Raw genomic sequence first — 25,945 nt, forward strand, 5'->3', positions numbered from 1 at the left:
CTTGCAAATATGATTTGGCATAATGACATAATGGCACTACACTATGGCACCAATAATTGGCAATTAAGAGGACACTTGCAATGCAATATTCATTTTAATCTACATATACAGTCACTGATTCCTGCAATTATTATAAATAGTATTAATATGTATATTATTATGATTAGATAATTGGAGATGTCACGCTGGGCTCTGGGAAATTGTGATCAGCATTTTTTTTTACTATTTTCTGCCATTTAATATATTAAACAATTAATCACTAATTGATCATGAATATAATATCTAGTTGCAGCCTCAAATAAGACTAAACGTCATGTAAAGTGGGACATAATCCCTTCAAGTTTCATCAGTTCATCTTGGACTAGAAGTCATTTTATTGTAGGTGGCTAGAAACACTATTGAAAAGCCACTGACTGCATTTTCTATCATGTTGCCAAGCAGCTGCTGTAGCTCTCTCCAAAAACTGTATCCTGTGAGATTTCCTTGGCACGTGCAGACAGTTGTGTCTCCAAATCAAGTTAGACAATCTTTTTTTTCTATTATTCAAAGAGCACATAATACTTAACTTTGAATGAAAGCATCAAGCTCCAACACTTGGATGCAGAAGGTTTATTTTCACCTATAAAGTTAAACATATACAATACAAGCTGAGTGAAACGGTGTTGAAAAACACACTTTTATGGAACATTTCTATTTTTTGTGTTTTTTTGAACAACCTCTCTGTATTTTTTTAACCTCTGACCAAATGCAAATGATTTGACTTGCATCCATTTCTACAGCCAATACCAACATACAATTTTATGAGAGGCAGACATTACATATTTACACAGTCTCTCCTGGAATCACCTAAAAGGAAAAGGGTCAAGATACTTTTACTGAAGTGTAGAAGGACTGGACTTCCTCTCCTGAGACACACACATATTGCAGTTTTGTAACTGTTGCATGTTTCATCGACTTAATCCAACATCACACATGACTGCTTTTAAGTCCATTTCTCTCAGTGGGTGGCAGAACAGTTTCTCCAGTTTTAATCCCACTTTGATCTCTTTCCACTTCATTAACAGTCACACAGAGAGATCACAGAGTGTGTCACCTGATCATGTGTTAAATCTGGTATTTAGTGCTTTCATAGGCCAGCATTGAGGTTCTCATACAGTACCTCGTTGACCACTGATGACTCTTGATAGTGGATGGAAATCTGAAATAAAACACAGCAGTTATGAACACTGTGTTAGAAAAATAGACACAAGAACACCAAATGTGTAAAGTTCATCAGCAGCCCAGCACAATGCAACATTTCTTACTGAGCATAGTCATTTCAGAGCATCATCCCTGATTATAATCATTCAATGAATGAATTATGATGTAACATCCTGCCTGGTTATTGAAACATGTTCAACCAGTAGTGCAATCTCATTGTTGTGTTGAGAAAGACTCTGCAGACTACAACACCAGCAAAATAAAGATTCAGCTATCATTTAAATCTGCCTTGGGTTATTTTTTGTATTGGAAGCCATGCACACTTTTTAAAGGAAAATGTAGCAAAGAAACATGTCCATTTCCTCCATGCAAACTAAAAAAATATGCAGAACTAATTGGAAACATGATTCTGCAACTAGGAGCTTTTGTTTTGCATTAAATCTATTCAGAAACTGATTTTCTGGACGGTTTGGGAAGTGATGTATCTCTAAACGTTAGGAAGTGATGTAATTCTAAAGTTTCCAAATCTGAAACAATGTCCAACAGCTTTTCTAATAAGGTGTTCACAGGACTTCCAATTATCCACAGCCTACTTTAAATTATATCGGCCTGAAGCTAGAAATTCACCCACAATTGTACTAAACCACAATTTAAATTAAAGTCACATTTTACAAAAGACCATCTAGCCTTGAACTAGTTAATTAGAAGACAACCAACAGTGTAAAACATCTCTCAATGCCACTTTAAAGATTGTTTTCCTCTTAAATGTCAATATAGAATATGATTGCAGAGCATTTTATTTGCAGTGAGCACTGGAAAACCCACTGATAGACTTTGCTTTTCAAAGTAGGCCTAAAAGTCTCTTCTTAAGACTTCAGACTGACTTGTTCAGAGGACATTTCTTTGCAGGGTGCAGCGACTGTTTGTCTTCTACTTACAAACTGCTTAATCAGCATCGGGGAATGCCAGTACGGATATGTGTGTGTGATAAAAGTTTCTAGTTCAAACATCAGCTGAGTGCAGCAGTTCTGTTACTGATTTGCAACGTCTCATGTTTACTTGGTCACCACGTGTCTACTGCTATATGTAGGCCTACATATCATATCAATGATCTTTAATTCTTCCGTTATGGCAGATCAACAAGTATGATACAGTAATCTAACTGTATCAGGAAATTAGACACTGCAGTCTTGTAGTTTCTTATCTAATGTGTTTGCACAGGCACGTGCACAGACTTTTGACCTCTGACTAGATAAGATGCCATCAATTCTCAATTAAAAGTGTGCTTTAAGCCCATTAACTGCATTTGAGTTCTTATTCTGCCACCACAGTTAACACACACAAGTCAAGCACTCTGTGGAGGGAGCAGCATGATCCAGGTCTCCCAGACCTGCCTTCATTAGTGACGGCCAGGTAATGATAGTGTTTGTCCTAAGCTCCGGCATTATGTGTCACTGTTGTGAAATTAAACCACTATTAAAACATCTCAATGCAGCAGCCAGCATAACTTAGGCAATAGCCCAACATTAAGCTTAACAACAAACAAGTTAGTCTGGTGTAAAATAGTGTCGTCAATGAAAACAAGTGAACTTTGGTAGACCAGTTAGTTAATTTGTCAGGCAACTGAAACAAATAAATATGCATTGCGTGGTTAATAGTCTATGCAATCATATTTGGATATATCTCCTCTCCTCTCCTCTCATCCTGTGTCAGCAGCTCCTCTGTTAGCAGCAGTATTCAGGGTCCAAGGGCTTTTGGGGGAGACAGGCTATAAGATGTCACCGTCACGCCCTGCACTTAAATCACACTCTGCCAGCCATCTTTAAGGTGGTATGACTCCCTCTTCCTCTTCCTCCTCTTTCCGTCACACCTCTTTCTGCAGTTTCCTCTCCGATCCAGCTGAAGCAGGACAACAAGACTGATAGTATTAATTTTTATTCTCTCACTGGTTTCCACTCTGAGAAAGAGTCTGAATTTATTGGTGAACAGGACTCAAAGGCTAACTTGATGAACTTTTACTTCCTGAGTGTAAATGTGTAGATTTAGATCTAGTTCAGGTTGATTTTATTCTTAAAAAACTGCAGGATTTTTTCTGATGAGACACAGTTTGACAGTTTGATCGATTCCCTAGTGATTGTAAAATCGATCAAAGTTGCTCCGGTTGGTCCCTCCACTCACTGTGCGTGTGTGTGTGAATTCATGTATTCAGTTATCAGTACCCTTTTTTTCCTGCTTGAGCACCTTCCCCCCAAAATGTCTGCATGGCCCTGTGTTTACATGTTGTGTTGATGCTGTTTTTCCTTCTGCTCCTTACTGTAGTTTGATTAGATCTTTCTCTGTATCATTTTATGGCTTTGCTTTACTTGCTGACATTTTAAACTTTTAATACTAAATATGATATCCTATCTTTTTCTGTTTCCAATTATTCATTGCATTGCATAAAGATTTTACACAGTAACAATGCAAAGATGCAGCATTGCAATACATGGTGTGCACCAGTGGAAAGGGAGAAGAAGAAAAGGAAAGCCAAATAGGGAAATATATTAATATATCATATATTATCTTGTAGTTTTGACTCATAATTTCTCATAATCTGCAAAATTATGACTCTAAGACACTAAGTATTAGTTTTGAATAGTTCTCAACTTTTTCAACTCACTTTTTAGGGAGGGTTTTGACTTTGACAAAAGTTTCAAGTGAATGGGAAGGTATGTCCAAACTTTTGACAGGTACTGTATTTTAATTTCACAGACAAGAAGACTCATAAAGCCACATTATCACTACTCAGTTTTAAACCATGCTTATATGAATCATAATGTTGACTTACTAAGTTGATATAATCAGATACTGATGAGAATTTCAACTTTTTTTTCCATTTATGCATTTACCTATGAGCTACTGTATATACATAAAGTCCTCCTCCTGTGTAATGGGGCTCTTGCACCACCGGGTGTCTCTTGTGCTTCATACTCCATACTTTGTATCCCGATAGTTAAATGTCTCTTTTACTCATGGAAACATAATTTTCATTTCATCACTCAATTTTTAACCATTTATAAAAGGTGTCTTCTTAGAAAGTGCTACTGAAAGAATGAATCTGCTATTTTAAGACCTGTTTCAGTATTGGTAATATGGATGTTGCTGAAGCAGTTGAGTTAAATAATAAGAGGTCCAAAAGTGGCTTGATAGTGTATATTAACAATCTAATGAAGCTGTCCAACACACTATTTTTATTTTAATTTTGTTGTGCTGTGCATCAGGGGGTAATGTTCTGCTCTGCTGTATTGTTTACGCTGTCTCTGGCACAGTCTGCCTTCTAAGAACAATGGCTGCTGGCATACCATTGGTCCTTGTTGGTGAATCCTCCTGAATCATCAGAGAGCTTTGTCAGCCTTTTTGTTTCTGGGCTTTGCCATCAGCCACCAGATGTTAGTACCCACAGCTCACCTCCATATAGCCATCAGCACTCAACTCACAACCATGCACATGGGAATGTCACTGTTCATATTTGAAAAACAACCACATATACACAGATATGCTTCAACTGTTTTAGTTTATTGATAATGTCAGACCATTGATGAATCATATCATTCCCCTAACTGTATCAGCTTAACCCTTACAGTTTATGGTCTAAGCCTAATTAAAAATTTAACTATTGGCTTGGTGACCAGTGGATGAAATACCTTGGAAAAACTGCTGACTGGTCAAACACAACTTGAGCTTTTGTGTTCGGTGATTGTCTAAATTTTGAATGTCCACCTATACAACCAGACAAGAAATGGCAATTCTGCAAAAACCTGGTTTATGTCCAATGACAATGTTTTTTTAAGCTCTCACTTTCTACAACATCTGCACATGCCAACTACAGTATGCTTAATGTTAGGTAAAGATTGTGTTTATGGCACATATTCTACACAGCAAGGGTTAGTCAACTAAAACACTTTGTTAATGTTAAGGAAACATTGTGGTTACTGTTGATTATAACGTTAATTGCAAGTCTTACCTTCCGCCTTGCTACTGAACGTTGACATTGGACGTAAATCTTAAGGTGTGGAAACATCCAATGTGTACATAATTCCTTGGTACTGACCAATGTCAGTGTGTTTGCTTACACAACACTTTGGTTCAGATTAAGATTTCATCACAGCTACCATGGGGATTCCCATTAAATTTAACTATATTCATGGTCCCAAGAGGAAAATTAACTGTACAGTATCTAATGCACTGTTCCTGTTGATCACATGACCTTTTGTCTAACATCATAATTAGGTCAAAATTTCTCCTTGACCAGCACTTGATGCAGAGAATGTTGTCTAAAAATTGTGCATATTCGTGATCCTCCGAGGATGGATCTGATCATTTGTGTAGCCCCTTTAGACCCATGTTTAAATTTTTAACAATCTAAAGTGTTACTTTTTCATTATGATTTGTTTTGTAACCACAAGAAATAAAACCACACTCATTCAGCTGCAGTTTGCCTACACTTGTGTGTTTATTTGCAGGAGAGTTGATATTGGGAAAATGAACGGAGGGAGTGGTTTGGTTTAAGATGTGGTCTACAAGTCCACAACACGTCTAATGGAGCCTACAGATGGATGAAGAGCCCCCCACTCTGTATGCCTTCTGTATTCGCCCTTCTCCAGCAGGTACTGGCGCCCCCTGTAGTTTGGATGCTCATAGAAGACCCAGACGCCGTCCTGGACATGAGCTGAGTGAATGTCACGGAACTGCCAGCGGTCCAGCAGGTTGGGCAAGTCCTCGCTGCACTCGATCATCTGGCCGTTAAAGTCTGGACGTTCGTAGATGCGGATCCTGTGCCTGGTTGAAGGCTTGAAAATAAAGAATATTGATGAGAAATGTTAATTGATATGTATCCTCCTTTGTCTCCAGGACAAAAACACAAAAACAATTCCACCTGTGTTTCAGCTTCCAACTGAGGCAGTAAAGTTATGTTAACTTTAACTGAGCTACACTCTCCTACCATATAAACTTTTATGATGTAGAGTGTATTGTCAAACATATTCAGCCATGCAATGGGTTGTAAAGCTCTGGATTTTCACGTAAAATCTGAAAAGTACTTTACCAGCTTTACCACCAACAGTGCTCTTGCCACAGTTTACTCAGCACACTACACAAGCTAATGAAGAGAAACACTGCTCAATAGTGCTACTAGAGGTCTAAAAACTCCACAGGGTACCTCTAAATTTGCAGGTGAAATTGCAAAGATACCCTGCTGAAGCAGTGTTTTTCCCTTCTTCCTAATTTTATTGTTGTCAGCTCTCAATGTGAACGTCCTTGCCATTGCCAAGGTTGTCATGGTTTATGTTATCCTCTCCAGCCGCAAAGATGTTCTGACAAATCAGTTGTGCAACAAACTTTCAAAGATATCTTAAACAGGAAAATGACCTCAGAATGCAAAGTGTTTTCATCTATAAGAAGACTGATGTATGCCCTAAATAACCAACAGCTTCACATTCAGCTATTTCTTTGTAACTGATACGAACGCTAGACAGCCATGCACAAATAAAACAGGACTTACATGTCTGATAAGGCGACAGGAGCGGATGGTGTCATTGAAGCCGTTCCAGCTCTGGTAGTTTGGGTACTCCCCCCTCATGAGGACATACTGGTAGCCCATGTACTGGGGTCTCTCATAGATAACCCAGGCCCCACCCTCAACCCGGATGGAGTTACAGCGGCTGAAGTGGGAGCTGAGCTCGGCACAGTCACTGCTGCATTCATAGTAACGACCCTGGAAGTTTTTGTCCTCGTAGAAGAAGATCTGCAAGCAATACTCTGAGTGAGAAGCTGTCTGAGCTATAAAGTAAGTACAGCAAAAAACACTGGTGCTGCTTCTACTACAACTATCACTACCATCTACCAGTAGCATACAGAAGTACAATAACACTACCACTAACCCTATCTTCACTACCACTAATTTAGTAGTACTACCAGAGGAGGTCCATCAGGGCCTTCAGGGCCTTCTGTGTAGGCCCTACCATTTTTGAGAGGTGTAATATTTATTTAATACAATATTAGCAATTATAATATTATTGTTAAAATAATTTATAATAAGTTATTGAAGTTATTTATTTGCAATGCTTGAATTTGCTGCTGTGAGATACACTGTATGGCCTAATTTCTTCCTTTCAAAAAATCTTTGTTTTTTTGTTAGCTGATTGTTGAGCAACATGAGCGAATGACTAGGCCATTAGGAGGCCAGTTTGACAGTTTTGCTAATGCATTTGTCTTAGTGGGAGAAATAAACAAGTTTGCCTAGTTTTAACTTGTTGAGCAAGTGGTTTGAGCACATGAGTTAAAATATGTCGGAAGGTGATTTTTTAATGGACTTATTTTTATGTTGAATTAATGATGTATAGTTTGCATATTGTTTTGATTTTAGTTGCTGGTGATGAGTGAGCTTTGTCAATCTGACCATTGAAGGCCCATTGAAGACCCCACAGTCCGCTACTGAGTACTACAACTACTTGTCCAAAGAGAACTTCTACCACTACCAGTAAAACTTAAAGTTAAACTTAATAATTCTAGTTTATTTCAACCTGAGTCTTATTTTCTTCTAAAATTGTGACCATAGGATATACACACTTTCATAAGCATTGGATTCATTCTGTAAGAGAAATAGAGCAAAAATATCTTTGCACTGTTTGATGAAATTTGGTCCCATTTCATCAAGCTGTAATTGAAAAAAGAGGATAATATACTGTGGAAACAATCACGCACTTCATATCAGTTGTGAAATTTTCCAAACAGAGCTATTCAGAGTGAATAGAGAGTGAAACTGTCCCCAAGTGTGACTTAACTATTTCCAAATGATACATTTACATTTTGTACAAATAAATATGAATTTATTGTGAGATCGGTCACAAACCAACATTAAGAAATTTAGTGATTAAATTAATCTTGGTCCACTAAAATGAAGATTATTGCATTGAAAAACAAACTGCATTTATTCTGTAAGTCCTGTGTTTTCCGTCACTCAAAAAAAATACAGATATTGTAGCTCGCTTGAAGATATAAACAAAATTTACAGTTAAAATATGACTAAAATGTATCATTCAGAGACATTTAGTAAGAAGCGATCCACCAGTTAGTATCATAGTATTAGTATGTTGTACAGTGGCAGGACTTACCTTCCCTGTGCGCTCCATAATCACCTTATGTTCCTCTCCTCACCCAATCAAATTAAAGCCCTTCATTCACACCGCATTACCGATGGTCCACTTTTATATAAAGGGTGATGAAATGCATTGCCAGTACAATGATTGTCATTCAAATGAGCTCCCCATTAACTTTGGCAAATTAGCTGATGCTGCAATTGTTTTAAAGTACATGGCCTTTATATGTGGCGATGCAGAAATTTGGACTGAATGCTGTTCGACTCTAGAAAAAGATTTAGTTGAGTTTAGATTTATAGCATTGAATAATGTTTTTCATATCACTTTTGTTGTTATCATAGATAATATGTATTAGATACTATGTATATTATATATCATGGTCATAGCTATCCTGTGTCAATTTTTTATGTAATTTTTGTATAATTTTTGTTGCTTGTTTACAGCCTGTTAAATGTCCGATCTATAAATCTATGATGTCACTCACCATTTAAACACTGTCCTTCTGTGTCTTTAATTCATTACATTGAAGAATTTTCATCATTTTTATTTTTAAATACATTTTTAAATATACTATATCCTGTGAACTGTTTACAGTTTACAGAGGATATTCTACAGTATTTCAAGGCTATAAAAATGTTTTCTTAAATTTAAAATCTTCATAAAGCTAAAATTATATATTTATATATGTATTTTGAGTTATGCTAAGCTCTAGAAAGTTAGCTTTACAATACAGTATAATAATATAATTTAGGCCATTGTAACATATGTAATCATTGCAATGTATCAAACATCTACTAAAAATCATATGTTATAATAATAAATTACCCAAACATTGTTTATCATATAGCTTAATCTCTGCAGTAGCTTTATCTTAATTTGTTCACATTTGAGAAGCAAAATAAGTACTTGATATTGTGTTTAAAGAATGCAACTATCTGAAACACATTAAATATGTTTCATAATACAGATTTTTAAAGAAAAAGATGAAGATGGGAAATAAATAGTAACCAATTATGTCAATATGTGTGTTCAGCCTTGTTACTTGTTACCTTCAAAGTTTGACCTCCCCCAAACCTTCAGCATAAACAAATTCCAAACCTTGAGGGAAAAAAATGTAGTATACTGAAAATCTGGTACAATAAAGTAAAAAAGTATATGAAAAAATGTATGCATTGCTGTTTTCTTGTTGGATGTTTTGAATGGAGCTTGCAAACACCCTCCTAAACATCTTTAATATTTATATTTATATTTATATTTCAAGGCTCCTATACAGAGGGATTTTTGTCGAAGACAGCATGTGGTTATAAAATATTGTAGTATACTTGTAAAGTCGTGATTAATAGTAAATGGGCTAAAAACATTGAAAAACACTGGTTTTTCCATTAAGCATGAGTGATTTCTCTTAACTTACAGTCCTATTATGCAGCAGGACCTGATGGTGTCATTGACGCCCAGCCAGTGCTGGTAGGTCTGGATACTCTCCCGGGCTCAGCACATACAGGTAGCCCATGTAGTTTGGTCTCTCGTAGATTACCCAGAATCCTCCCGGCGCTCTGATGAAGTTGCAGCAGCTGAAGTATATGTGCAGGTCACTGGAGTCATTATTTAATTTGTGGACTCAACCCTGGAGGTTTCTGTTCTTAGAGGGTGATCTGTAAAAGGAATACAAACAAACTTTCAAAACATGATTACATATGATTTAGACTCACAGGTCAGTCTAAACACTCTGCTCATAGAGACTGAGGACAGTCTCCCAGGTTTCATTGTTAAAATTGTGTGAAAACAATTAGAGAGTTTAAAAAAAACCTGGGGTCTTTAGGGTGGTGCTTCATATTGGGACAGTGATACGCAGTTCACTACGGAGGAGAATTGAATTCCCAGTATGTTGTGTCCTTGACAAAATGTAAGGGATGTAGATTTGTTAGCGGCCATTCTTGCTGCCATTCAAGCAACTTGTGTATTTAGAAATCTCCAGACACCAGTAGGTGGAGATCTCTGATCGTCTGTTATCGCCAGACTACATTTAATTTAAAGGACCAGTGTTTAGGATTTAGTGGCATCTAGCTGTAAGGTTGCAGATTGCAACCTTTTGCCCTCAAACCTCCCTTTCAAGCATGTAGGAGAACCTACAGTGGCCACGAAACTCATGAAAATGTGTAAGGCCCTCTCAAGAGCCAGTATTTGGTTTGTCCATTCTGGGCTCTGTGGAAGAGGACCCGCTCCCTATGTAGACATAAAGGGCTCATTCTAAGGTAACGAAAACACAATTCTTATTTTCAGGAGATTATACACTAATTGAAACATACTAAATATCATAATCCATTTCTGCCAAGTCTGTTCTGCTAGATGCCACTAAATTCTACACACTGCACCTTCAAGTGCATTTTATATTTTCCTTTTTTTTATATACATGTACATACTTTGCACACATTTATCTGTGGGCCTATAGTCTGCATTGAACTGCATGAAATATGTAGGACTAAATATGTGGAATAATGCATTTTTATCTATGTGAGAAGTACCTTCTCCATAGTTAATATCAATAGGCTTGGTGACTTTTATAAAACATTAAAGCAGCCTCATTCAATATTCTCTTTATACAAAACAACAACAACAAAACCAAGCACATGGTTTGCTTTGTTTGAACTGGATTATTCAATCAGCGATTCAAATATTTATCCAGGCTTATCACATTGTTCTGAAACAGCGAATCCAGTTTCTCTAAACAATGCAAACACAAAGTGCAGAGCGTCCCAAAAGCCACTGGGTGCAGCAGAGCGTGCCGACAAAAACAAGGGCACTGCAGGACATTTGGTGCGATATGAAACCATTGAGCTGAGTCAGTGACAGAGCAGTAGGGGAGGAAGGCTCCAGAGTCCAGGGACTTTACAGGAGATACTGAATGATGGTTTCATACAGTGCATAACTAATAAATATTTCAGAATCTAATGAAACTGGACCTTCAGTAAGATTTTGTCAAATTTAATTAAGTAATTAAGTACAAGAATTGTATATCTGCCAACAAGGAAAATTAAATAGAATTTGTGAACAGTAACAACGGTAAAAAGACATTTGCATTGTGGAAACAAAGCAGTAATGCATGGATCAACGTTGTTTTACATTATTTTTTATCTGTCAATCAAGCATTATCATCAAGAGATATACTGCAGATATTCACGGCCCCCAGAGGATGAATCTTACTGTTTTTGGTGACCCCAGATCACAATGATTTACTGAGGAATTCATGCTCCTCAGCAGACAAACCCTTTCCAATTTGGATAGGCCATTATAATTATTTCTAATAGACCTACTTTGACCTTATTTCTGAGAGAAATTACTTGATTAAATTGACTAAAAATCCTGAGACTATGAGACGTTTAAAGGGTCACTTCACTGATTTTACTTGTCAGTGTCACTTTACCAGCTAGTAAGGAGTACTCAGCTTGTATAATATAATGTCTTCTGTAGCTTTATAGCAACACTAAATTATTGGAGTCCCCCTTTTCATTGTGAGAATGAGAAATATGTTTCATTGATAGCATAAAGAAAATGCATGATCAGTTAATTATGTTGTAAGTAAAACCTAATCAAGAAAAACAAAACAAATATGAGAACCATTTCTTAATATAAGATAATGAAGTTCTGATCATGAGAGAAAACAATTAGCCTTATTAGCTACCACTGCTGCTATAGTCTTCCAAACTAACTGGTCAACCATGAGACATATTAACAGAAAATCCACAATAACACAGTCAGAGTTTGCTTCTTGTTTATTTATTGTTTCATATCAGTTTGGGCATCTGGAAAGCTCAATCAATTTCTGGTCAAAGCTAAGAGTTAAAACTCTGTGATCCTGCGGAAGGAGCCGACACCAGGTGAGGACGCCCCCCAGTCGCCGTGCTGCCTGTACTCGCCCCGCTCTAGGAGGTACTGGTGCCCCCTGTAGTTGGGCAGGTCGTAGAACACCCAGGCGCCATCGGTCACCACACAGGAGTAAGCCTCACGCAGCTTGTAAGTATCGTACACTGAAGGACAGTCGTCAGAGCACTCGACCATCTGCCCTCCAAAGTCTGGCCTCTCGTACAGCCTCAGCTTCCACGCGCTGCCATAAACCTAGAAACACAAGACAAATGTTTTCAGGGAAGCTCTCACATTTTTCAGTTTCGGTACCATTACCAAAACAAATCCTTTCTGAATACTTTACTTTGGGAAATATAAACATTTTTCTAGAAATGTTACATGTTGTCTGAACTTTAGCTTAAGTAAAATTGATGAAAACTGGTAAATTTTAATTTTAGGAGCTATCTGATCAAAGAGTAAGTAAACTGTGTATCTGACCAGACATTAAATGCCCATTTTCAGTACTTGAGTTTCAGTTTTTGATGCTATGCTATGGACACATTTAGATCAGTACCGAAAAAGTATTGAGATTCAGTACTGAATTTGATAATTGAAGTTCTCTCATTGCCAAAGGTGTTACAAAAACCCCCCAAAAGTAAGAAACTTGGAGGTTTTCAATGCATTGAAAGTGGAAGTACTGTATACCTTTTTAAAACATCATTTTACAAGTACTTATACAAGTATAGTTATAATGAAGATTATTAAAGCTGCATTTATCTTTTCTGTTTTAGCCATTTGGGGGCAGAACTCTACAGATGATATGGCTGACCTGCAAAGCAAAATATTTCACAACTGGCTGACACAGAGCAACATTAGCACTCATTTTGAGTTTCTGACCTCCTGTCGATGGTTGTTGTTGTCAATTGTTGGTGTTAATATTCATTCACCTTTTAGCTCTGTTTCGGACCAATTCCTGAGAAATATATTCAGCTCTTTAGCTGTTAAATGTGCTGCTATGTACAGCAGCTAGTTGTTAACTTTGATGAAAGTGTTGATGAAAACAGTTGCCTGCTGCCTCTGCAAAGAAAACTGATGAGGGCTCTGAGAACCAAAAGGTAAAGTTGCAGGCCTTAAAACCAAAACAATATGATGAAAGATGCTAAAACGCTCCATAGATCTGAGGGGAACTGCAGAGTTAATTCTCTGTAGGTTTGTCACTATAGTGACCCCCTTCAAATTGAAACAATTATTATATAAAACCATTAATTAGTGCAATGTTAAACAAGCTTTTGAGCTTGTATATTCCCCTTTAACATCTTCTTGCCAAACTTCTTCGCAAAAACTGCTGGATGCAAATTGCTGCCAAATATGCTTGCTATTTTCTGCTTGTGTAGGCTGTTGGCTTAACAGTGTTCCCACAGCTTGTGCCCTTGTGCATTCCTGTCCTGCTGTTCACTGCCCAAACATATGTTCTGACACTTTTCTATTACCAGAAACATTATATTTCAAACCTAAAATCATCAGTTTTCCTCGCTATAAATGCTTGAAGAAACCTGAATGAGGGCTCTTACATTCTTTATGGTGCGGCAGGATTTGACGCTGTCACTGAAGGCCATCCACTGCTGGTTGTCGGCATATTCCCCAGGACTGAGGATGTACTGGAAACCCTTGTAGTTGGGTCTCTCATAGATCACCCACACACCGCTCTCCACCCGGATGGAGTTGCAGCGGCTGAAATATGTGTTCAGGTCGGCGCAGTCGCTGCTGCAATTGTAGCAGCGGCCCTGGAATTTTTTCTCCTCAAAAAATGTTATCTGTGTCAAAGGTAAGAGGAAAGATTAGCTTCAGTTAGACAATGTGAGCATTTCATTCACCTGGATATCTTAAAAGGAAAAAGTGTTTTTAAAAAGCATACAGATTGTAGTAGGTTTTATCTTACCTTCCCCATTTGGATGCCCTGTAAAACTCATTCTTTGCTGCAGCCCCATCAAAGTATTTATCGATAAACAAAATGTGCAGAGTGTGGCAAGTCTTTGATACCCAAATGAGGTAGATTTACATATCAGCAAAATGGCATGGTGCTGTTTGATTTGCCTTTGTTCCAGTCTGATGATGACTCTGTATCAAACACATGCTGGAACAGTGAAGGCAGCAGTGTCCTCAGAGCAGAGCTCTGGACACTGATACAGCAATGTTAAATAATACCTCCTGTATTTTATTGACAGCTGCAAATGCTCTGAAATATCTGACTGGAAATATTTCTGACATTTAACCACTGTCACTAGAAATTTATACAAAGAGGTGGAATATGAAAGAACTCCAATGGCAAAACGTTATATACATGGTTTATTTTACATTGTTTGAAATGTTAATATCTGTTGGAATCACTCTCTGCAGAATAAAATGTTTACTTTCTAGATTTGTTAAAGAGCATTCAATGTAGTTTTTTCATATAAGAAATATGACTTTATAATATAGTGAAAGCAGTTCCTCTGTGGTATAAAAGCTTCTTTATTATAGCTTCAGCAATTTTGGACAAACTTCCAGGAGACCGACAAATTTGGTCAACACACTGTACGTAGCCATTCCAGGTCATTTTTGATTTGCGTCAAAGGTGCTTTGTTTTTTGTTTTTTTAATACACTTTGTTTCTTCATTTTTACTGTGTTAATAGCGGTCAGTTCGAGAAAAGCAGGTAATATTTTAGGGTGATAGAGTCAAAAATCCAGCTCACACTCAGGCCTGTAACTGTGAACTGTTTTTTATGTCACAACAAAATTGTCAAATTTTAATTACACACAAACTGCTTTATATTCTTAGTTTTGTGAGGAAATATTTTATTATTTCTTTTCTTCCTCTCCCACAAAGTTGTTGCAATCTTAACAATAATGAATGAACTTTGAAATACCTCTGATGGCTGATGCGAAAATAATCTTGTCTCTGCATCTCCCTAAGCATGATCAAAAGACTCTTTTGAACTTACAGTATACTGTGTGCACATTTACAACAATTCCCTTTAATACCACCATCAGGTGACATTAAATTTTGCACAAACGTTTGAGCCCTTTTACCCATCAACAAACATCTTTCCCATAGACTTCTGAAGGTCAAGAGGAGCTCGGTAAATGTTGTCTGCCAATGAACGCACTGACTTTCATGTTTTGTCAACAAAGGATTATTGCTTCTTGTACAAATTTGATCCAGTTTATAGATTCCACATATCACTAGTAGTGTGAAAAGCACAACATACTTATTATAACAGGTTCAAACTAAGAGGTGAATGGGGAGTTTTCAATATATTCTCTAACTGTCTTTCTAATTCAGAATACAAATAAAACAGACCTAATCACTTATGGATCATTAAAAAAACTACAATATACTGTGTGCAGTGCACTCTACTTGATGTTCTGTTTGGATATATTGCTTTTATAATAATTTATTGTTTTTTAACATTTGGGGGCTTGCTGCAAATCACCAAAATGATATTCACCTTTGTGGACATTGTCAAGCCTTAGCTGCTTTCAGCTGAGGTATCAAATTAAAGACAGTGAAGAAATTAACCTATAAAATCTTTCCTTTTATCTTTTCTCCTAACTATATCTGTCCTTGTAATCTAGTAGCTGGTTTGCCAAAGAGCAAGTGGTTCAAATCCTCCTGGCAGGACCGATCCGTTGCATAAGTCAACCAAACGCCTACTTGGGACCCCAGTCGCCACCAGAGGGCCCCCAAGAGCGCTTGAGATGTCCCACAAGACAGCCTGAAATCTTCTTTCTTTGTGATATATTATGTCAGTGATAATCATACAAAAACGCAACATGATGCTAACGGGCTGGCCAATGAAAACTATAGGATTATACAGTCAACTGTATGATTGAAATTGACAATTTGTTGGTTGGAGCTTTCATCATAAAAAATATCTGAATTTAAGTAGTTTATTTTGGATTTTTTTCTCATTTTTCTGTACCTTTTGCACATCTGTACATAGTGTTCAAAAATAATTATGCAGCTTTATATTTTATTCTTGAACCATGATTGTTATCTTATTACAGGTTCCTCTCTTCATTTTATGTCATTATTTAAGTATTTATTTAATATTTTCTGTACATTTGAATATATATTTTTTTTATATAAGAAGGAAACTTTACTGATTGAGGTTCTGTTTGACAAAGTTATTTGATTTTAAATGTAAGTTGACTATTGTTCTGCACTTTTGCATGTTGTAATTTTTTAAACCAAAAGTAATTAAAGTGGTTAACTTGTTTACAGTAAATGCATTATCTGCTGATTTGTTTTGTTACTTTTCAGTACACCATGTTCAGTATGCCACATAGTACTGTATCACTTTGAATAATATTAAAGTGCAAATCATCACCAGACCACTCTTGTGAGTTTGCTACCTTTTAAAATTAAAAACCATAGAAGTGTAAAAACATGCCAGGCTGACATTGGTATGATGTAAGCAACACAGCTACAACTAATAAAATTGATAATGGGTGTGTTGGATTTATAGTAGGTATGCAAATGATCAAGCATTGACAATAGTCAACAATATTGGAGGTGCCAAGGTGATCGGGGGCCCCCAAATCAAATTCTGCTTAGGGCCCCATAAAGGCTTGGGCTGGCCCTGCCTGCTAGCAAACATTTTGGACTAAAACAGAGAGCTGATAACATTTCTTTATGTTTTTAACACTGTAACAATTTGAGATTCACTGCAAATGAAATGTACAGTACAATTAAAGGCATTATTGTTATTGTTGTTGTTGTTATTATTATCATCATTTTATTATCTTATCCTCTATGTCTGTTTCTTCTTCTCTTTGTTCATTCTTGCTTTCAGTCTGAAACATTTTCATTGTCATCTGTATTGTGGAAACAGATATGCATTATTTATGTATTTAGTGGTTTTGTAGGTTTTAGCCCCTTGATAACAATTCCTGTTCGTTTTTTTTTCAATGGCTCACTCTCAAACCCAGTTAGGAATTTTCAAAACTGTTTGCTAACATTAAGTGAAATGAACAGTTGCAAAGGCCTGACCACTAGGAGTCACAATTCACTCTTTTAAAATGCTTGTTTTGTACTAAAATGACAGCCATCAGAAATGTTAGATTTCAGCTTGCTTTATTTTTCCATCTAGTACATTTAGAGTTTGAACTAACAGGAGTCCATGATGCGCCTGATGGAGCTGAACCTAGACATGTTGCTCATTCCCATCTCTTGGAAGTTCCTGTACTCTCCTGGCCTCAGGTACAGCATCCTGCCTCTGAAGTTGGGCTGCTCGAACAGCAGCCAGTGGCCGTCCATCACGTGGCAGGACTGGCAGTCAGGCATGCGGAAACGATCCATCATGTTGTCGCAGTCGTCCACCAGCTCGTGCATCTGGCCTCCGAAGTTCTCCCTCTCATAGATCCTCATACGGAAGGGTCCTCTGTGCTGTTGATTAAGAAACAGCAGAGAAATGATTTTAGATTTCAACCCAACTTTTACATTTGCACATAAGAGCTTTTACAATATATACTTGTGTAATGAGACTGGCATACAGAAGCCAACAACAACCATGGTTGCAATGATTTGGTTTTATCACATCATCTCAAGAAAACAACCTTTTGTTTCTTTTAAAGATAATTATCCTGTCATCACTTTGTTATCCCAGGATAAATAACAGTTACAATAAAATTATTGAAGCCTGGGCCATTTTTCAAAGCTGTTAAAATATCAATTTTACTAAACTGGACAATGCTGTAGGTGTTAAAAAACATAAAGCATGTGTGCATAAAACATTTGTAGGACTTATTTCTGCCATTTTGAGCTACTACAAATAACAGTTATGGCAGCCATATTTGCACCAAAGTCTGAGCAGAATCGTTGTACCGCTGTGGTCTGAACAAACTGAAAATTGTGATGAAATATTCTAAACTCAAGGTCCAACAACTAATTTTTCCATGACCTTATCTCACAGCCTTCAACTAATGGTACCTGCTCAGGTGTCATCATGCAACCAAAAGTTGGTACTTAGCTTGTGTGATGACATCTGAACAGTTCAATGTGTCAAAGAAGGCTTTGAAATACAGTTGAAAGCTCTCAAATGCTTGTTAGTGTGCCTTGAGTTCAGAATACTTTATTACAGATATCTTCCCAAGGTCAAGAATGAGGCTAATGCTTGATGCTTATTTAGATGTGTATGTAGCCTTTTGTGCAAGACTTTTGCATTTGCTTTACTTATAAATTAGTGCTGTCGACCAATAGAAAAAGCTGCCATCCAACATGAAGGAGGTTGCCCTTTTAGCTCAGTCAGTATTATAGAATTATTTTTATAAAAATTATAATTATAATTAATTATTATTACTAAAAGGTTTGAGAGTTTTTCTAGTTTGTGTTGTTATTAAAGAAGCATTTTAGCATTGCCTAGAATTGCAACAAGGTGAAGGAATCTCACTCTTGTAATCTCTGGTGTAACTAGGCCCCAATGCGTCTGAGTGTATCAAACTAGTGCACCTACCATGGGGATCATGCGAGAGGATCTGATGCAGTCGCTCATGCTCATTCCCATCAGACGCTGGTTGTCTGGATACTCGCCCCTCCTCACCAGCATCTGATGACCCATGAAGTTTGGCTTCTCGTAGACCATGAAGAGGCCGCTCTCCACCTTGCAGGAGTTGCACCTGCTCAGGTAGGAGGTCAGCTCAGGGCAGTCATTGCTGGTCTCATAGGAACGACCCTGGAAGTTCCTGTCCTCGTAGAAAATGATCTGCAAAAAACAATGAGAAATATTTTAAGAGAAATTAGATATTTGTTTGATGTTTGTTTGATTTATCAATATAAAATCCACTGTATTAGGCAGTGAATTTTCAATTTAAAAATGTTTAATGTTCTCTAATTTTGAAAGCTTCACTTACCCTCCCCATGGTCATGATATTTGTGAACAAATCTCAGATGTACAGCTTCAGTGGACCCTTTCCCTTTTTATACATTTCACAGCCGCACTGTTTCCACGTGGCTTGTGCTGAAACCTTTGACTCATCACTCTATATTGTGGCACACTGCAGCACTATAGTGTGGCAGTCTTTACCATATATCAGAATCTGCAATAGTTATTGTTGACAGAATATTGTGTTTTATGCTATCTTCCAGCAAGTTCAACTATTTACTAAATATCCCTTCTGTAGTGTGAATCACCAGATCTAGGGATGAGACTGAACTTAATGGTAACACTAAAGGTATTCAACAAATTGTAAGATACATAATGAATTCCACAAGACAACAACAACAACAACAACGACAAAGCATTGGCCTTGTATCATTTGAAAATTAAAAATTCAATGTATGAATAACTTGGGTGGTGTTTTGCTTCTGGTATGGCCTGACATGACCCCCTCCACTCCCCCACCCCCCTCCCACCCCAACCTACATTCAACATACAATAATAACTATTGGGGTCTGTTGTAAAAACTGAATGCCGGCCCACGTGAACCTCATGATGAGTCATGATGTTTCACACAAAGGTGTGCAAGGTGTGCTGCGGCCGACGGTCAATATAAAAGCGGCGCTGGGTTGGCAACAGCAGCAACAACTCAAACCATCACCATGGGCAGGGTAATAGTCATCCTATGTTTTCTTAAATTTTCTAATTTTTTAAATTTATCTCCTTTTGCTGTTGCTGTAAAAGTATTAATCAACTGATTAATCAGTTGTGCAAGGCAATGGTTCTCATTGGGTATATAGAGTAAAATACATAGTAACACTTTTCTAGCCAAATAATACATTTTCTAAAGTCCTGTATTGGTGGGTATTGTCATTTCACAACTGTATGTTTTTTCACTGCAGATCATTTTCTACGAGGAGAGGAACTTCCAGGGTCGTTCCTATGAGTGCAGCAGTGACTGCACCGACATCCACATGCACCTGAGCCGCTGCAACTCCTGCAGGGTGGAGAATGGGTGCTTCGTGGTGTATGACCGCCCCAACTTTGTTGGTAATCAGGTCTTCCTGAGGAGAGGGGAGTACTCTGATTTCCAGCGCATGGGCAGCATGATGGGCATGATGGGAATGGCCATGATGGACACCGTTCGCTCCTGCCGCATGATCCCTATGGTAAGATATTTAGTTACATATGCTTTTCCATTGTTTTTAACTATTGTTGAGAATCAGTAGACTGATATCATGTCTTGTCTTCCTCCAACAGCACAGGGGACAGTTCAGGATCAGGATGTATGAGAGGGAGAACTTCGGAGGCAAGATGCAAGAGCTGATGGAGGACTGCGAGTCTCTCCAGGATCGCTATTACATGTCTGACTGCCAGTCCTGCAACGTGATGGACGGCCACTGGCTGCTGTTTGAGCAGCCCAACTACAGAGGCCGTATGACCTACGTGAGACCCGGAGAGTACAGGAACCTCAGAGATATGGGAATGAGCAACATGACAAGAATCAGCTCCATCAGGCGCATCATGGATATATGCTGATTGTCAGTATTTTAAAGAAGCTGTGGGTCAAAAATAAAGATCATATTTTGAAGTATCTCTTTTGTTTTCTTTGTATTGAGTAAAACTACATGCTTTACAATTTAGTCAGAGGTAAGATTTAAATCTTTAATTCCCATATGAAATCCTATATATATATTCATATATAAACTCACCACTTTTTCTCATTGGGCCTGGTTTGCTGGCGCATATACTTCATGGTACATATTGTTGTAAATAATTCATAAAACTTGAAAAAATCTGCTTTTCATTCACAATAACTTTTTAAAGTGATTTTCCAGTTGCAAGAATGTCCTTGAGAATGACTCACAGTAAAGTTTGATGCAAGCTGTGAAAACATTTGAATTATGTTAATATCATAGCTACAAAGCCTATGTATGTATATATATATATAGTATATATAGTTAAATCCTCTGAACAGTCAACTCATCGCACACTGATCCTGAATGTTTGGGTGGCTCGACATTCCCACCATTTTTACACCTGTTCCTAATTCAGCAGTGCCTCATGATGTAATGCATGCTGCTGCTGCTATTGACAGGTTGCCCAAAGCAATTCATACACTGCTGTAGTATTTAGTGAGCACAAAAATAACATTTAGGCATTACGCATGATAGAAATTCATCAGAGCTACCTCATGGTTCTACTTCGAGGTACACAACCATAGTTTAATATGCATCAAGTTGTTTTTTTTTTAAATAAATGATTACGAACTGAATCTTGAATTTAGGCTTCTCAAGTAGTAGTATTAGGTGCATGTATCAAGGTAAACAGACCTATATAGAAAAATGTAAAAGAATAGTGAGAAAAATGTTATTCATCATAGGATTATTGTAAAAACAAATATGGGCCATGCAATTCTAAAAATGTAGTATGGACAATTAAATATTACCAATCAGGAGAAAGGTGATAAGAGGCAGAAAGTGTTTCACACAAACTCATCAGCTACAGTAGTTGGGTGCAGCCTCAAGGCCTCTAAATGAGTTCTGCTTTTGAAGAGGGTCTATGCATAGAGGATATTGTATTACTGTACAGATTGTAAAGCCACCTGTAAATTTGTGATTAAAAGATAATGATTATGCATATTTTGTGTGCATTTCATCTTTGTCAAAACTAAAAACATAAGGTCTTCATATTGAAGAGAATATCATATCACTTTGAGAGTCATTGTGTGAAAAATGTTAAGTTACAGATATATTTGGGTGGCATGATTGGTTTTTGGTTCTCTCATCTGATACAATGTTCATTAAAACCCACAATAACAAACATTGTAGTGACAAATTTTGTATTCTTGGAGCCTTACCAGGGCTATGTCATATTATAGGTCATGACATCACAAGGTTTATTCTCTTGGGAGCATGATTCATTGCAATCTACCTATTAGATGCAAAGCTGACATTTTGTCTTAAGGGTGGCACTAGTGGAAAGCTATGGGGTATCCAAAATGGGAAAGGTTCATCCTCTGAGGAGCATTGATGTGCTCAGAGAATACAGCAAGCTGCCTGTTAGATTTTATACAAATGGGAATTTTGGCCTGATGGTGACACAAAAGGAAAGATAAGTAAAAAAATGAGGATATTTCCTTTGGCCAACACGAATATCTACAGATAACTAAGAGGCCATGCAGCTACTGGGACAAAAACATTGTCACAAAGATTCAAGCTAAACTATTTGAGCAGATGGAGAACACCATCAATACTGATCCTCATGTGCAGAACCTTATATCAAAGCATTTAATCTTGTCTCAGTCTAAATGTCAACACTGCTCTGTAAACATTAATGTGTCCTACTGTATAATGAATATAATGACTCCAAAATGCATAGGTATTGCAATAAATTCCGAAAGCACTTGACGAGATAACATAAAGAGTTTGCTTTGTCATTGTCAAATCCATACCACTACTGTTTAATCTAACTGATTGCAGTGTTCATGGCTTTGATGTATAATACAGTAGGGACTTCCATGCTGATAAGCTGACTCAGTTATTTCATACAATTGAGGGGCAGATTCTTTCGATGTCACATGATGCATAAAAGGCAGCGCGCCAGTGAGAAGAACAACAGAAATCAAATAGCGTGACCATGAGCGGAAAGGTAATGAAGGATACAGACTGCACCAGCCAGAGCAGGAGACAGAATCTAACTAATATATATATACACTGCCTCAATCTATGTCATAATTTTATGCTATAAATTGTCCAAAATATTGTACTGCATAAATCTGCCATGCAACACAGTGTGATTTATGTTACTACAATTTCTTATAATTCTTACGATAATGAAGTCACGTGAATATGCAGCTCTGGAGGTTTTCAAATGTTGGACCCAATCTGTGTCTTTCTCCCTAGATCATCTTCTTTGAGGAGAGAAACTTCCAGGGCCGCTCGTATGAGTGCATCAGCGACTGCTCTGAGATCGACTCTCATCTGAGCCGATGCAGCTCCTGCAGGGTGGAGAGCGGAACATTCATGGTCTATGACCAACCCAACTACATGGGCCAGCAGTACCTCCTGACCCGAGGAGAGTATCCTGAATATCAGAACACCATTGGCTTCAATGACTGCATTAAGTCCTGCCGCATTGTCCCTGTGGTAAATATATGCACGATACTATCAACCTAGGAGAGACAAAGACAGTCAATGATGTAGAGGAACTGTCTGATGAGAAATGTTTGGCTGCTGTCTTACCAGATGAGAAGATTGATATCAATTTCACCTCTGCAATTCATATATGTAACTCCATTTTGACATTTTGTACTTTTACAGCACAAGGGGCCTTTTAAGATGAGGATCTACGAGAGAGTGAACTTTGAAGGCCAGATGCATGAACTGACTGACGACTGTGAATCCATCCAGGATCGCTACCACATGTGTGATCTGCAATCCTGCAATGTGATAGAGGGCTACTGGTTGATGTTTGAGAAGCCAAACTATGAGGGCAGGATGTTTTATCTGAGGCCAGGAGAGTACAGGAACCTCCGGGAGTTGAGCCGTGACGATATGAAGTTCAATTCAACCAGACGCATCACAGAGTCTTAACTGTCTAATGACTTTTATTCAGCTAATACATTTTGCAGATGCTTTGTTTTATGAATATTAGCAAGTTGTCAAAATGAGAGGCAAAAAAAGACCCCTGTTTTTATCCTGAAACTGTGATTTGTGCTTTGTTTGCATGTAGTTCCAGTTGTACTGTACAATCCAGCCAGTGAATTTACCTCTTACTCTGTGATGTGCACAATAAAATGATCTGCTGCATATTTGTGTGAAATGTTTCCAAATGCAATTACATGACAGACTCAATCAGAAACTGTTACGTATGGTATTTAGAAAATGTTTGAATCCACTAATGCCCAAAATTTGGCTAGAATACAAAACACTTGTGCAATTTGGGATAAAGTATACAAAGAAAATTTACAGCAACCCATATCTGACTACACAGCACTGAGGGCAGGTAACCCTATATTTCATCCCTGTTTAATATTTTTTGTCAGAAATGAGAGACTATATATGCAGTCTGTGGTAATTTCTAATGTGAAGTAAGTTATATTAGAGGATGATATCTGTGCAGAACTACAAACACAACTTGTAAAAAAACAACAAAAAACAACCCATAATGCATAACGTATACATTTACCAATACTTCCTATATTTTTGTTAAAGCAATTGAAAGGCTGCTATTTTTGCAATTACTGTGAAAAAAGCAATGAGCTGAGAGCTTCCCATTACAATGAGCTTTAATCAGTAACACTGTGCTGCTGCACTAACATTTTACATTCACTGCAGCGATGTTCAGTTGGGTGTCTCCCAAAGATTTTCACATTTTTGATTTTGTCTGAATCAAAATTTTTGTCTGAAACAAATCAAGAAATTTAGTAGGAACTTAACAGGAGTGTTACTATTTAATCTTGGTTGAGGTTTGATTAAACCAAACAGTAATTTATGCATATTGTATTTACAATGAGAATTTAACATATATCAAATATAAAATTATTAGTATTTTTAGGGGGAATTGTATGGCTTTGTTCCACAGTTGATAGTAGAGAAATGACAGGAAACGAACCAGGTACAATATAACATCTTTTTCAGACAGTTTAACAAGGTATAAAGAATAAATAATCATAATAAACCTGATAATAATAATGTTGCAGTTGTACACTGTTAGTGTATTTTAAGTGCACACTGCACAGCAGAAATGCACGTGCGTGTACATGATAGAATACTATTTTTAAACATGTGATGGCACCAGTGATTTCCAGATATACTTCATGACAGATGATTAGTATGTGAGTGTTTTACAGTTCTTGGCTTTTTGAAACATGTCCACTGATGGTGTACAACATGCACTGAGTGCACTGACAGTATACTCAAACGTATCACTCTTTGATGGATGTTTGATGTGTAAAAGCACAAACTATTTAAATATACATCATCCGACAGAATGACACCCAGATTCAAATTAAATATATTGATACAAGCGTGTTTAACAGCTGCTTAGACTTGATGCTCTCAATTGAGCAGCTCTACTGTATAAAATCTGTCACGTGCAGACTGTATTGAAATAACATTCTAGAGCTGAGCCCATAGAGAATATCACAATATGGGGGATTGGAGCCAAACAAAAGCAAAACTGTAAAAAAACTAGTGACCGTGTAGAAACAAATTGTAATGCTGACATAAAGAAACTAATGGTCTCTGAATTGTAAATCATATAAAAGCTGCTGCTATGTGCAGAAGCAAAGCAGTGGTTGTGTTCACTTCACAGGATTTCAGAATATGCAGAAGTATTGGTTTTACTATGTTCAATTAAAAATGTTGTATTAATGTATTATGTATGTATGTATGTAATTATTATTTCAGTGTAATTTAATGAAATGGATAAGGCAATAGATTTGACAACCTTGGTCATGCAGTGTGTACATCATCTGCACAACCATCTGCATTAAGAAGGATAAAATAGATTTAACATTTTAAAATGTTGCATGTTCTGTTGTGTAAAGATACTAAAGTTTGCACACACCTTCCCATTCACTTGAATGAGAAAGTGTGTGACTGGTACTGTACTTAAATCTGAGATGATGAAATAAACTTTGGACAAACAAATATGAGTTTCACCTTTTACTAATTACAAATTTCACACATTACTAATTACGGTAGCCAAAACCCGAAGTTAGAATTACATAAACTCATTACATATTATAATAATTGTTATTTCATATTTTCAGTTTTTTGTAGATTCTCTGAGTGTTTCATCAACAACCAAAGCAAATTCAAAGAGTGTCCTCTGCTCAAAGGAAA

The 25,945-nt window shown here is 37.2% G+C and overlaps 5 protein-coding genes across 5 annotated transcripts; 2 read left to right on the forward strand and 3 right to left on the reverse strand.

Moving 5' to 3' along the window:
- Positions 1-5,689: 5,689 nt before the first annotated feature.
- Positions 5,690-8,369, reverse strand: LOC122976618 (gamma-crystallin M2-like). Its single transcript, XM_044345199.1, has 3 exons — positions 8,352-8,369; positions 6,740-6,982; positions 5,690-6,029 (listed from the first exon to the last, which is right to left on the reverse strand). Exons 1-3 carry the CDS (start codon positions 8,367-8,369, stop codon positions 5,757-5,759), a joined length of 534 nt encoding a protein of 177 aa, XP_044201134.1. The 3' UTR covers positions 5,690-5,756.
- Positions 8,370-11,998: 3,629 nt separating this feature from the next.
- Positions 11,999-16,965, reverse strand: LOC122976382 (gamma-crystallin M2-like). The gene is made up of 3 exons (XM_044344839.1): positions 14,116-16,965; positions 13,748-13,990; positions 11,999-12,449 (listed from the first exon to the last, which is right to left on the reverse strand). Exons 1-3 carry the CDS (start codon positions 14,122-14,124, stop codon positions 12,174-12,176), a joined length of 528 nt encoding a protein of 175 aa, XP_044200774.1. The 5' UTR covers positions 14,125-16,965; the 3' UTR covers positions 11,999-12,173.
- Positions 16,966-17,276: 311 nt separating this feature from the next.
- LOC122976380 (gamma-crystallin M3-like) lies at positions 17,277-19,522 on the reverse strand. Its single transcript, XM_044344836.1, has 3 exons — positions 19,069-19,522; positions 18,672-18,920; positions 17,277-17,605 (listed from the first exon to the last, which is right to left on the reverse strand). The coding sequence occupies exons 1-3, from the start codon at positions 19,081-19,083 to the stop codon at positions 17,327-17,329; spliced, it is 543 nt and encodes a 180-aa protein (XP_044200771.1). The 5' UTR covers positions 19,084-19,522; the 3' UTR covers positions 17,277-17,326.
- A 90-nt stretch (positions 19,523-19,612) lies between these two features.
- On the forward strand, positions 19,613-20,688 carry LOC122976377 (gamma-crystallin M3-like). The gene is made up of 3 exons (XM_044344834.1): positions 19,613-19,765; positions 19,997-20,263; positions 20,355-20,688. The coding sequence occupies exons 1-3, from the start codon at positions 19,757-19,759 to the stop codon at positions 20,631-20,633; spliced, it is 555 nt and encodes a 184-aa protein (XP_044200769.1). The 5' UTR covers positions 19,613-19,756; the 3' UTR covers positions 20,634-20,688.
- A 2,045-nt stretch (positions 20,689-22,733) lies between these two features.
- On the forward strand, positions 22,734-24,510 carry LOC122976621 (gamma-crystallin M3-like). The gene is made up of 3 exons (XM_044345202.1): positions 22,734-22,745; positions 23,000-23,242; positions 23,417-24,510. The coding sequence occupies exons 1-3, from the start codon at positions 22,734-22,736 to the stop codon at positions 23,687-23,689; spliced, it is 528 nt and encodes a 175-aa protein (XP_044201137.1). The 3' UTR covers positions 23,690-24,510.
- The last annotated feature ends 1,435 nt before the right edge of the window (positions 24,511-25,945 follow it).

This window comes from Thunnus albacares, chromosome 24, assembly GCF_914725855.1.
Source record: "Thunnus albacares chromosome 24, fThuAlb1.1, whole genome shotgun sequence".
In the NCBI taxonomy this organism is placed as follows: Eukaryota; Metazoa; Chordata; class Actinopteri; order Scombriformes; family Scombridae; genus Thunnus; species Thunnus albacares.